The sequence below is a fragment of the Dendrobates tinctorius genome, unplaced genomic scaffold, assembly GCF_039654945.1.
Source record: "Dendrobates tinctorius isolate UK_male_01 unplaced genomic scaffold, ASM3965494v1 ptg000203l, whole genome shotgun sequence".
Taxonomy (NCBI): Eukaryota; Metazoa; Chordata; class Amphibia; order Anura; family Dendrobatidae; genus Dendrobates; species Dendrobates tinctorius.
In genome coordinates, this window is record NW_027361870.1 from 28,185,048 (window position 1) to 28,198,914 (window position 13,867).

General features: G+C 49.4%; 1 protein-coding gene across 1 annotated transcript in view; it reads right to left on the minus strand.

Annotated features, from left to right (window-relative positions):
* Nucleotides 1–7,670: 7,670 nt before the first annotated feature.
* Nucleotides 7,671–13,867, minus strand: part of ERLEC1 (endoplasmic reticulum lectin 1) — a 62,441-nt gene continuing 56,244 nt past the window's right edge. Inside the window, exons 12-14 of the mRNA XM_073553941.1 lie at nt 8,699–8,776; nt 8,542–8,617; nt 7,671–7,875 (exon numbers count right to left, since the gene is read on the minus strand). Coding sequence (XP_073410042.1) covers nt 7,804–7,875; nt 8,542–8,617; nt 8,699–8,776 — 226 coding nt within the window. The 3' untranslated portion in view covers nt 7,671–7,803. The remainder of the gene's footprint in view (nt 7,876–8,541; nt 8,618–8,698; nt 8,777–13,867) is intronic.

Sequence of the window (13,867 nt, forward strand, 5' to 3'; positions counted from 1 at the left end):
GAACTGATGACGGCAGGACAGGGCCGTCAATTCCGAAACTCGTCTGATTGACGTACTTGCCACTAGAAAGACCACTTTCCAAGAGAGAATAGGTAGTGGTACGTCCTGCAACGGTTCTAACGGAGCCTCCTGTAGGCCCTGAGAACCAAGTTAAAGTCCCATGATTCGAATGGCCCTTTATAGGGAGGTGCTACATGAGAAACTCCCTGAATGAATGTCTTGACCTGAAGTTTTGTGGTAATTTTGCTTTGGAATAGCACTGACAAGGCTGAAATTTGGCCCTTGAGTGAGGTAAGCGTGAGGCCTGACTTTAATCCTGACTGAAGGAATTCCAGTATGGCAGGAATGGAAAACACCAGAGGGGATCGACCAAGATCCTTGCACCACGAAAAGAAGGTTTTCCAGGTGCGGTGATAAATGCGCATGGACACGAACTTCCTAGTACTAATCATGGTGGAAATCACGCCGTGAGAAAACCCAGCCTGTGATAAAATCCAGGATTCAACGGCCACGCCGTCAAGACAGAGCCCCGGAGTTCCGGTGGTAAATCGGACCCTGAGAGAGTAGATCCATGTGATCTGGAAGTCGCCAAGGGACATCGGCGACTAGTTGTACTAGTTCTGCGTACCATGCCCGGCCAATCTGGCGCGACTAGGATCACTGATACTTCCTCTATTCTGATCTTCTTGATGACCCTCGGGAGCAAGGGGAGAGGGGGAAAGATGTACGGGAGCCGGAACTGGTGCCACAGCAGAACTAGGGCGTCCGCTCCAATGGCGCCTGGATCGCACGCAACGAATCGAGGAATCTTGTTGTTTAACCTTGAAGCCATGAGATCCACATCCGGAGTGCCCCAACGACGGCAAATCTGCTGAAAACCTTCCGGATGAATAGACCACTCTCCCGAGGCAAGGGCTTGGTGACTGAGAAAGTCTGCCGCCCAATTCTCTATGTCCGGGATGAGGATCGCTGAGATGGGTGAACGGTTGGTCTAGGCCCAATGGAGGATGTGACTCACTTCGTGCATGGCCATCCTGCTCCGAGAACCCCCTTGACGGTTGATATACAGCTACAGCTGTGGCGTTGTCGGATTGGATCCTGATGGGGAGACCTGCGAGGAGAAGGTGGAAACTCAATAGGGCTAATTTGATCGCTCGTATCTCCAAGACGTTGATGGGGAAGTGTGACTCCCGAATTGACAAACGATCTTGTGCCGTGTGGTGACGAAACACCACACCCCAGAAGACTTGCGTCGGTGGTCACCACCAACCATCGTACTTGGAGAAAAGACCTCCCTTGACTCAGGGAGGATTTCAATGTCCACCACTTGAGGGCTTGTCTGATCCGCAGGGACAGAAGGCACCGACGGTCCAGGGAAGACGGGTTCTTGTCCCAAGTCAACAGCCAGGCTTGTTGCAAAAGGCGGAGATGGAATTGTGCGAATGTCACCGCTTCCATTGCTGCCACCACCTTTTCGAGAACTCTCATGCTGAAACGAATAGAATGAGAGACCGGACGGGAAAGAGTCCGCGCTGCCTGTTGCAAAGCTCGGGCCTTCTCTAGAGAGCGAACGACCAACCCGCGGGAAGTGTCCAAGACCATTCCCAAAAGGGAAATCTGCTGGACCGGTGCTGGGGAAGACTTTTCGAAGTTTATCTTCAGACCCAGACAAGAAAAAGTGTATTTACTGTGATATCCACGGATTTCTCGCAGGCTGGAAGGGATGGACGCTTGATTAACAGGTCATCCAGATACGCAGTACCACCACTCCCCGAGCATTGAGAATGGCCATGACATCCGCCATGTCCTTGGTATAGACCCTGGGGACGGTGGCGAGACCGAAGGGCAAGACAACAAACTAGAAGTGTTCTTCTCTAATTGCAAAACGCAGGAACTGCTGGATGATAGGGGCTCTTCCCTTTTGCATGGAAGCGACACCGACCGGAGGAATTCCATTCGGAATCGCCGTACTTTGATAAACTGATTTAACAGCCTGAGGTCTAGTATGGACCGCATCGTTCCTTTTTTCTTTGGAACCACTAAGAATGGTTTGAATAAAAACCGCTGAACCATTCTGAAAGACAGCAGACGGCCGCCTACTTTGTCGATGTTGGCCGGATACCACGACAAGTCATTGAGTAGAGGATCTGCTTCCTTAGATCCAAATGCTGTCGGCCTGGGTTTCCAAGAGTGGTTAGGTTTATGAGAGACCTGGGAACCTCTGTCTCCACGCGGGGACTGATCCGGAAGAGAAAGTTGTGGAGGACCAGCTGGAGCTATTGCGAAAAAAGGTCAAAAAACTAGTCTGCTGTTGATTCCGAAAACAGCCGGGCAGAACTTGTTGGGGAAGAAACCTACTCTTACCCCCCGGACGTGTCAGAAATGAGCTAGTCAAGTTTCTTGACCAAGCAGGCGACCAGTTTGATACGGCAGAGAAGTCTTGAATCTCTTGGAGGTGGAATCTGCCCCCCAGTCGCATAGCCACAGGGCTCTTATGATGAAGACTGCATTAGCGGTTGCCTTAGCAGCGCAATTAGCGGCATCTAAAGAGGCGTCTACTGCAAAATCCCCTGCATGAATTATCTGCTTGGAAGGCAGTAATTAAGACTTCTGCTCAAATGGCCATGCCTTAGCCACACCAAGTCACCGTGAAAGATGGGAAAAAAGCCGCTCCTGAAGCTCCAAAAAACTGAACTGGCGAGGTTGCCAATTTGACGATCGGAGGAGTTTCTGACTGAAGAGCCCTCAGAAACGGATCGAAACATTTTAGGAGCAAGGCACAATACAGGAGAATCCACCGAGGGGGACTGTAGCCAATTCTTCAGCAGATATGGAGTAAAGGGGGTATTCAGCCTCGATAGGCTTGTGCCCTGTGAACCGCTTATGTGGTTGGTTCCCACGTTTCTAGACAATGTCCATCAGCTCCGGATGGCTGGCAAATTACCCTGCGTTCACGTTAGTCCTCTTAAAGGAGATAACGTGTTCCGGAGCGGGAATGTTCTCCTTGCCAACGTCAGAAACTTGTTGACTGTCAGAGAATCAAGCGATTCATGCACATTTGGGGAATTCTGAGGGACTGACGTGTCAGACTCAAATTCAGAGACATGTTCTCTGCGAACATTAGGAGAGGGAGAGCGAGAAACAGAACTCGCCGATGCTGAATCGCAAGCGTGACTAGGGGACGCGTCACTGGTTCGCTTTCTAGAGACCTGAGGATCCTTTGAACGAGTACGGCCCCTGCAGGCGGACAGTTCCCGGCCGTCGCCAAAACCCTACTCAGGCGGTAAAGACGCGTTCTGACTTAAAGAGGATTCCCGGAGGAGTCTATAGCCTTGCTCAGTGACTCCACAGACCATGACAAGGACGCAGCCCACGCAGAGGGACTAAACGCAGGGAGCAGCTTGCAGCGGCGGAGGATGGTGTTTTAGCACAAGCCGGGTCGCAATCCGTGCATAGCGGATTAGTCTGGGTACTAGGCAAGGCAGTCTTGCAAGATGTACCAGCGGCAAAGAATGCAGTGCGCTTCTCATTAGCCCCCTTTTTGCTTCCTAAGACTGAGACATAGTGCCCGTGAAAGGGTTACAAGCAGAGCCTGGGCTGCAGCTGCAGGGAATGTGCAGCGAAGGGTTAAGCTTTTCTCTGAGAGCAGATGCAGCTTACCCGAGGTCCTGATGTTGTGTCCCTGGGAAAAATATCAGTGGCCCTGTAGCGTCATCAGGTGTTGTCATCCGTACGCGCACCCCCTGCAGCCGTCCCAGAGCCCGAGGGGCAGAGAAGGGGTTAAGGATATGGCCCCCGAGACTAGCAGGATGTTTCTCGCACAGAGGGAAAGGCGCCAAAGACATTGGCGGCAGCCCTAACAGTGGGCGGCGCTATGTAAATTGCTGCCTAGTAGGCCGAAAGGCTGGGGACTAAATTTTTGGGCCTGCCCGTGGCGAGCGCCGGGTGAAGGGGGGAGCTGCGACGGGATGCTGGTATGCCGCCACTGAGACTTGGTCAGCGCTTCTCCCAGGGACCAGGACCCGACCCCATACCTCCAATCCGATGCTTGCGCTGTCCAGGAGCCTGCAGGTTTCATCCCATCTCAGATTCTGAGGAAAAAAGCTCCCGGGCGATGTAGCAGAGCCGGAGTTGTTACAGGGGTATTGCTCAATCGGTCCACCCTATAGGCAGGGGGACGGAAAGCTATGGGGCTGATTCAGGGCATCAGAAAGCGCTGGTCAAGCCTTCTCCGTGCGCTCGCCCTCATATCCGTGTGGGGTACCGGGACTGTAAAGGATCCATCGCCAGAAGAATCAGCCCCAGTCGTCACAGGAAAGTGTACGGGGAGGTATACTCCATGTGCTTGCCTGTTGTCGGTTCGGGGGAGAGCGGGCCGTAGAAAGGAACCGTCGCCCCTTCACTCAGTTAATTAAAAAATAAAAATTTACAGAAAATTAAAAAATAAAATAAAAACGTTGGGATCTGAAGCCAGACCCAAGTGCCTCCTACAGACACTAAGCAAGAACTGGGGAATTCCCAGCCAGCGAGAGGGTGTACACTGCAGGGGAGTAGTTAGCTTTTTTCTGTGTTTACTTTGTGTCCTCCTAGTGGCAAGCAGCATTACACCCACTGTCTGTGTCCCCCAATGAGGCGTAGGAGAAAAGTATTTTTATACATGTCACGCTCTGTATGTAAATTGAGTTGGTGAATCCAGATTACGATCAGCTCCGCCCTGGTCCCTCCAAACGCCACCTATTCTATCCGGATGGCAGGGAGTGACGTCTCTACATAATCCACATGGTGCTCGAAGTCTCCCGCTGGCGTAGTAGTCATTTAATGTGCAGCCACCGCCTTTAATTATACGTGATCAGCTCCCTGGCTGTTCAATAGGGCAGAGTGAGGCGTGCCTGTGCGGGTCACTGACTCCACGGTGCAGGCGCGAAACTTGGACCACTGTGGAGGATATAGAGAAGTCATCCACTTCCATCCAGATAGGAGAGGTGGCGTTTGAAGGGACCTGGGCGGTTCTTATCACAATCCGGATTCACCAATTGGACCACACAGTTTGCATGAGGGCGGACCATGTATAAAACACCTTCAGAAGCATGCAGGGGCACCTGAGGTTATAAAGGGGTTGAAGGAACCACAATCACATGATTTTAAAAGGTGACAGACAAGGTTTATAAGCCAGAAAATTAGTGACAGGTTCCCTTTTAACGTTTTGCCAGCATTTTTTTCATTACTGAATGGAGTTATTGATAGCTAACAGTACCCTGACTGCTGATAGGTGCCAGGATGAAGTGGTCAGAGCCATGATGGTGCCTTTGCTCCTGGGCTTCCCCAGGTCAATGTCCAGAATCAGGAGGCCAGAGGATGTAGGTAGTTCCTGGACCACACAGGTAAGGGTGTGTGCACACGCTGCAGATTCTGCTGCGGATTTGGTCCTGCGGATCCGCAGCAGAAAGCGGTGTACAGTACCATTATAATCAATGGAAAATGAAATCCGCAGTGCACACGGTGCAGAATTTACCGAGCGGATTTGCTGCGGATTCAAATCCGCAGCATGTCAATTCTTTGTGCGGATTCTGCTGCGGTTTGGCACCTGCTCCATGGCAGGTGTCAAACCGCAGGGGAAACCCGCAGGCTGTACCGCAGAAAATCTGCAGATAAACTGCAGGTCTTTTGACCTGCGATTTTACCTGCGGATTTACACAAATCCGCGCTGAAAATTCCGCAGCACAATCCGCAGCGTGTGCACACACCCTAATGATGTAATTGACTGTTTCTCCTGTTCCCCGGACATCAATCCAATTGAGAATCTCCATGACATTATGCATCAGTGTATCCGACAACACCAAGTAGCCCCACCGACAGTACAGTAGCTCGACACCCCGATACAGGGCTGGGAGGAGAGCTCATAGGACGCATAAGTTCCTTTGGTGAAATTCATGTAAGTTAGATCTGCCGGTGATTCCAATTTTTTTACTTTGGTTTTTGGGGCGATTTGGAATCCAGCCCTCTGTTGGTTGATGATTTTGGTTTCCATTGACTATAAGTCTTCTTTTTTTTTGTTTTGTTTTTCTCAATAAACGTCTAACAATTTATATCAGTAAAGATTTTCAAAAGTGAATCTTTTGTTTCTCACAATCCGATATGTAATTTGAAGAGAACAGAGAAAAATAACTAAATGAAATGTCATTATAAATAAATCTCTAAATACTTTTAATTAAAGTCACCATTGCTTTGTCTGGGGAGATCAGAACGACAGAATTAAAATGGCCGATGTCATGTTACACCGCCAGCGCTGGATTGAGGGAAGGTGGAGACTGTCTTTGTCATGTTACACTACAGAAATTGTTTGGGTTCCACTTTTATAAAAGTGGAAAACCCCTTTAATATAGTAAATTTCGTGGTTTTGGATGGGATTGTATGTACTTATCATATTTTATGATGGCTAACTTCTCTTTTAAATAGCTAAACCAACCCCCCCCCCCCCTTTCGTCTTTCAGAGAGGAGGCGTGCTTAAAAAACTACCTATTACTAAAAATCTAGTTTTATTAAGCATTAAATATCAATATATGTTTATCTATTTTAGACACTGACTGGTTGGTAAGTCATAATCTATGTAAAAACCTTTGTTTTATGTACCGTATCTATATTTCAACTGAAGTGCGCTGCCATTTTGTGGACGTTGCTCTTTTCGTTGATCCCTCTCCACGACGCATGTTTCTAATGCGCAAGCAGAGAGACAGGAAGAGCGCTGCTCTCAGGGACATAGTGCTGCTTTATTGGAAGAATGTTCCCTGACACTCCTCAGCTTCACCATCTACCATCGTCACACCGGTCTGTGCTCCGATCACAGCAAAGACCGGTGTGATGGTGATCAATAATGAAGCTGCTGACACAGGGACAAGTGTGATAATTACACTTAATAGTGTGATAATTAATGAAGCGGCGGCGATCAGTCTAACAAGACGGAGTGGTGTCCACGGGATCCGAGCTCTGCATATCATTTGAATTTTTTTCTCACAGTATTAACAGTCCCTTCCTTAATGATTTTTTTCCAATTACTAATATTTAGAATTTTGTTTATTTTTTCACTTTTATCAGAGGGAGATGATTACTAGAGAACTAGTAAACCTGATGCAATGTAGTTCTCCATATTCATGACCTCTGTGTAACCCCGCCCCCACCACTGATTGACAGCTCTCTGCCTATGAACAGGATACACAGAAAGCTGCCAATCAGGGGTGTGGGCGAGTTATACACATCTCATTATTCAGAGAGCTGATAGAAATGCAGAAGATAACACAGGGATTTTATCAGCATTGAGACAAGCAGGCCAGTAAGTGATATAATGCTTGAATCAGGGTTTCTGCCCCCAAATCATTCTGCATAGTATTTTATTTTTTAAGTGCAGAATTAACTTACTATGCACCAACCGTGCAAATTCCCAACATGTAATAGAATGCATGGCTGTTAAGTGGAGATTTTCACTGTGACTATTGTCGGGTGTCAGATATTATATGGTGTTACTGGATTTTTGTCTAGAACACCACTATCCGGGTCACACTTTAATCACTACCCAGCGGACAGTTGATGAATGATATCCCTTATAGAGTTCTGCATGTTTAGTAACCGTGCCAATGCCAATTTTGCAGAGACTCTTTCATAAAGACACAAAAAGATTATTGTATTCAAAATCTGTATTCTCCAATATATACACACATACATATACACAAATCAGCTCTGAAAGTTTGTACACTTGATCCCGCAGACTGATTACAGGTCTCAGCAGAACAATCATCTTCCGCCTGTGCTTCAATTGGGAATGGAGAGGAGTCCATTTTCATCAGCGGTATCCAGAATCTTACATATCACTGGGGATTCCACCTGGAGAGGAGAACGACACATTCATCATTTCCATGTAACACGACTCTGACGTCACATTGTACTGTCCCGCCGTGGATGTTGCATTGCAGGCATAAGACCGACGTTATTGTACAAGACTCAATATTGAGATGTACAGCATAAAGTGGATTAATATACGATTCTGGACACAAAAGAGCCACCTTTCTTAAAGTGTACCTGTCCTTTCACACAGAACCTGCGGTAAATCATGTTCTTGCTTCACATATACAACATAAGCAAAGACTACGCAGATGCCCTATAATTTGCTCTCGACTCCTCTTTGAGTAGGAGATTTCTCTTCATTATCATTCTACCTGTACTATAGGGGCTGGAACTTCTATTCTCTCATTCCCAGGATGCATTGTGCCTAGCACTGGCCAATGGTTTGCCTGCCCTGAAATCCCGCCTTTCTGTTAAGCATTTATACAGTTTGACAGACAGGAGAGCAGGAGCACAGAGACCGATCTCTGCAAAACTTCCTGTAATATATCTTCAAATCTCTGCTGATTGAGCTGGATTGAGCAGTGTCGGACTGGGGTGCAAAGGCCCACCAGTATCCAACTCCAGGGCCCCCCTTGTCAAATAAAATCATGTCTGAACGTACAGTGACCATTTAAAACACACTAAAACAAAGGGATGTATACTTACTCCGAGTATGTACTGACAAGTCTGTGGCTCGAGCATATAAACAGTGACAGCGTGTGGAGACTCAGATTCTTTACACCTAATAGTCAGGACAAGGATAGTTTAGTATTTCCATATTTCTAACATGACTTGTAGTACTATAAGTACAAGGAATACTCACTTTAGTTTTACGATCACCTGCCTAGGTTTATTTGTCAGTTCGCAGTTATCGCCACCGCCATAGAAATGTGACACCATTCTGCAATAGAAGTTTAGTTTATATTTTCGTCCAAGGAAAAGCAACATTTGGCCGAAATTAATAAATAAAAAAAGCAAAAAAAAAAAAAAGCTACACATTAGACCAACTAGATCCTCCAAAAAACAAAATAGAAGTGCCAGACATTAGGATAGGTTTTATTAAATCTGGTGCAAAGGATGTGGCCCAAGAGCCCATAGCCAATCAGATCCAAGATCAAATTTTTATGAGGTCATCTTGTTATGGTGCAAAAGTCTATTGTATCGCTATGACCAACCAAGATCAACAGTACTGAATAATTGTTCATCATTTCCTGCTTTAATTTCCCCTTTTTCTCTTTAATATAAATCCATATAATAAATTTTACTCATGTGTTAATACCTGGGCAAGAAATCAACAGCATAGTTATTCATTATCATAGTTGCCAACGTTTCTGGGGATGTTTTAGATGTTCTCATCTCTCCCGGTAACCTTCGCTATGCTTACCATGTTTTCCTATGCGCTTGTTCCAGGAAGACCCATAATAAGGCTTCCAGAAACAAGGCCAAATCAACAATTTACAGAACCGCTCAGCGGGGGTGCACCACCTTTTTGGTCCGAGAGCCACATTACCAGATCAATTCAACCTCATGGGCTGCAATAAAAAAAAAAAAATTATAGACCTCAATACAAAAGGATTTAAGAGGTGCTGATTACGGATGAGCGGACCCGTGGATGTTCAGGTTCATCCAATCTTTAGTCCAAAGTTTGGTTCGGGTACCAGAACTGTACCTGGATCGCAAATAAGTCAATGGGGACCTGAAGTTTGGTGGTGTCAAATGGTCATAGGAAGAGCTAGGGGGCTGCCGAAGCAAGCAGGAGTACCCCACAGAACCAATTTCCATCCGAACACTAAAACGAACTTCCGAGAGAAGTCCATGTTCGGAATTCTGCAGCGGTCATTGGGTGTCTGGTACAAACCCCGAACTTTACAGTTAGGGTTCGTTCATCTCTAATGCCGATTCCATTTAAGACTGCCATCTATCAGGAGGATAAAACAGGATTTTTGGGTTGCTTACCGTAAAATCTGTTTCTCGGAGCCTTCATTGGGGGACACAGAGACCTTGGGTGTATGCTGCTGCCACTAGGAGGCTGACACTATGCACAAAAAAAGATAGCTCCTCCTCCGCAGTGTACACCCCACCGAACGGCAGAGAATTCCTCAGTTAGTGAGAAAGCAGTAGGAGAAGTAACAGAATAGGTTGACAACATAAACAACTCAACTGTAACCATTCAACCAAAGTAAGAACAGGAGCTGTAAAACATGGGAGGGTGCTGTGTCCCCCAATGAAGGCTCCGAGAAACAGATTTTACGGTAAGCAACCCAAAAATCCTGTTTTCTCGTTCGCCTTATTGGGGGACACAGAGACCTTGGGACGTCCCAAAGCAGTCCCTGGGGTGGGAAACAAACTTCCATCAGGCCAGCGGACTCACCACCGCGGCCTGCAGAATCCGTCTACCTAGGCTGGCGTCCGCCGAAGCGTAGGTGTGGACTCTGTAGAATTTCACAAACGTGTGAACCGATGACCATGTTGCAGCTTTGCAAAGCTGCAGTGCGGAAGCTCTGTGGCGCACCGCCCAGGAGGCACCCACTGCTCGAGTAGAGTGGGCCCTGATACCCGGAGGGGCTCCGCGACGCTTAACACGGTAGGCTTCCAGGATAGCCGATCTGATCCAGCGAGCAATGGTGGCTTTTGACGCCGGGTGACCTTTCCGCGCTCCATCAGGGATAATGAAAAGAGACTCTGTCTTTCGCAAGGAAGTCGTCCTAGACAGATAGACTCTTACCGCCCTAACCAGGTCCAGCTTGTTCAAGGACCGCTCTCGGGGATGAGTTGGATTCGGACAAAAGGACGGGAGCACGATATCCTCGTTGAGGTGAAACGAGGACACCACCTTCGGAAGGAACGAGGGCGGAGGCCGCAGAACTACCTTATCCTGGTGGAGAACCAGAAAGGGAGAGCGGCACGAAAGAGCTGCCAATTCCGACACGCGCCGGACGGAGGTGATGGCCACCAGAAAGGCTACCTTCCAAGAAAGGAGAGAAAGGGAAATATCCCTGAGGGGTTCAAAGGGCGGACCTTGCAGAACCTCAAGAACCAGAATAAGATCCCATGGATCCACGGGCGCCCGGTACGGCGGGACCGTGTGAGCCACGCCCTGAAGAAAGGTCTTAACCTGAGGACGGGAAGCCAACGTTTTCTGAAACAGAATGGACAGCGCCGAAACCTGACCCTTCAGGGAACTGAGGGCAAGCCCCGCATCCAATCCTGCCTGAAGAAACGCTAGGACTGAAGGGAGCGAAAAGGACATGGGCGCGACGTTATTGGTCTCACACCAAGTGAAATAGGCCTTCCAAGAACGGTAGTAAATCTTGGAAGATGATGGCTTTCTGGCTCGGATCATGGTCTGAATTACGTGGTCGGAAAATCCTGCTCGTTTCAGAACCTCGGTCTCAACAGCCACGCCGTTAAATTGAGCGGCCGAGAATTGGGGTGGCAAATCGGACCCTGAGACAGCAGATCTGTTCTGTCTGGAAGCTTCCAGGGGGCGTCCGCGAGAAGGTTGACAATGTCCGCGAACCAAGACCTTCTGGGCCAATTCGGGGCGATGAGAATGACCGGAAGTCCTTCTGCCTTGATCTTCTTCAACAGCTTGGGAAGAGGCAGAGGAGGGAACAGGTAGGGAAGTTCAAACTGGGACCAAGGAACGGCCAGGGCGTCGGCGCCCACTGCCAGAGGGTCCCGAGACCTGGACACGAATTGTGGGACTTTCCTGTTGAGGCGAGACGCCATGAGGTCTACATCCGGGGTTCCCCACCGAAGGCAGAGCAGATGAAACACTTCCGGATGTAGGGACCATTCTCCCGCCGCGAGACCCTCGCGGCTGAGAAAATCGGCGGCCCAGTTGTCTACGCCGGGAATGTGAACCGCGGAAATTGTCGGGACGGAAATCTCCGCCCAACGAAGAATCTTGGACACCTCCGCCAGGGCTGAAACACTCAGTGTTCCCCCTTGGCGGTTGACATATGCCACCGCTGTGGCGTTGTCTGTCTGAATCCGTACCGGCAGTCCCTTGAGGAGCCTTTCCCAGTGGACCAGAGCAAGATGGATCGCTCGAATCTCCAGAACGTTGATCGGTAGCGCTGATTCCCGATCCGACCATCGACCCTGAACAGTGTGGTTGCGGAACACAGCACCCCAACCGAGGAGACTGGCATCTGTGGTTACTATCTGCCAGTGAATGGGAAGGAAGGATCGACCCGATAGAATGAGAGGTGACGACAACCACCAGTTGAGAGACCGCTTGATCCGGTAAGAAAGATGGACAGGGCGATCCAGGGACCGAGGCGACCTGTTCCATTTCGACAGAATGGCCTGCTGGAGAGGCCTGGCGTGAAATTGGGCAAAGGGAACTGCCTCTATCGCCGCGACCATCTTTCCCAGGACCCTCATGGCTGTACGGAGGGATGGGAATCGCGAGGTCTGCAGCGATCGTACTTCCTGCTGCAGAGAGAGAATCTTTTCTTGTGGGAGAAAGACCCTTGACCGACGAGTGTCGAACAGAAGACCTAGAAAGACCAGGCGTTGGGTAGGAACCAGACAGGACTTTTTCCTGTTGACGATCCACCCGAAATTGGAAAGAGTGTCCAGGACGATTGACAAACTTTGGTGAGCCTGTTGGAATGAGGGAGCCTTGATCAGAATATCGTCTAGGTACGGGAAAAGAACGAGGCCTCTGACTCTCAACAAAGCCATCAACGCAGCCATGATCTTCGTGAAGACTCTGGGAGCGGTGGCAAGACCGAAGGGCAGTGCGACAAACTGGTAGTGGTGCTGTCGAATCGCAAAGCGCAGGAACTTCTGATGTCCGGAGAAAATTGGAACATGTAAATAGGCATCTTGGATGTCTATTGAGCACATGAATTCCTGCTCCTCCATGGAGGCGATGACAGAGCGAAGCGACTCCATGCGGAAGTGGCGAAGGCGGACCCTCTTGTTGAGCAGCTTGAGATCCAAGATGGGTCGAACTGCGCCGTCTTTTTTCGGCACTACAAACAGGTTCGAGTAGAACCCCGTGAAGCGCTCCGATTCGGGAACGGGCACAATCACCCCGGAACTGAGGAGAGCGGCGATAGCTGTAGAGAACCCCGGGATCAAGGCTGGATCCTTTGGAGGCCGGGATTCGAAGAAACGATCCCGTGGGAGAGAGACGAACTCTATCTTGTATCCTGAGGATACGACCTCCCTGACCCAGGCGTCCTCCACGGCGGCCAGCCAAACGTCCCTGAAGGAAAGAAGTCGACCTCCCAATTGGAAAGGCCCTTCGCGTGCCCGATGATAGTCATGCTGAAGTAGACCGTCCAGATCTAGATCTGGACGGTCTGCCCTGGGAGGAGTGGGGTCGCCAGGAAGGAGTGGGTCTGAAGGAAACTTTCCTTCTCTCCTGGCGAGCCTGCGGTCTCTGTTGGCTGGAGGAGTTGTCCGCCGTATTGAAACGGCGGAAAGTCCGAAAGGGTCGAAACTGACGCCTTAGTGGGGGTCTGCGAGGCTTGGACTGAGGGAGGAGTGAACTCGTGCCTCCGGTGGCGTCCTTAATAATCTGGTCCAATTGGGACCCAAAGAGGTGCACCCCCTGAAAAGGCAGGTTAGTGAGGGACTTTTTAGAAGACAAGTCCGCTTGCCATGCCTTTAGCCAAAGTGTACGTCGAATTGCAATAACGTTGCTTGACGCCTGAACTGCACAGGATGCAGCATCCAAGGAAGCGGAGAGAAGATAGTCCCCAGCATGGGAGATCTGATTGGCGAGATTGGCCAAATGCTCCGGTTGCGCCTTATCTAAGATGCCCTGCCGAAGGTCGTCTGCCCACGTGGCTATGGTCTTTGCTGTCCAGGATGAAGCAAAGATTGGACACACCGCCGCTGAAGCCGCTTCAAAGGCAGACTTCGCCAGGGATTCTATAATCCTATCATTAGAATCCTTTAGGGACGCCACGCCTGAAAGCGGGAGAACCGTGTTATTGGATAGCCTGGACACGGGCGGATCGACCGAGGG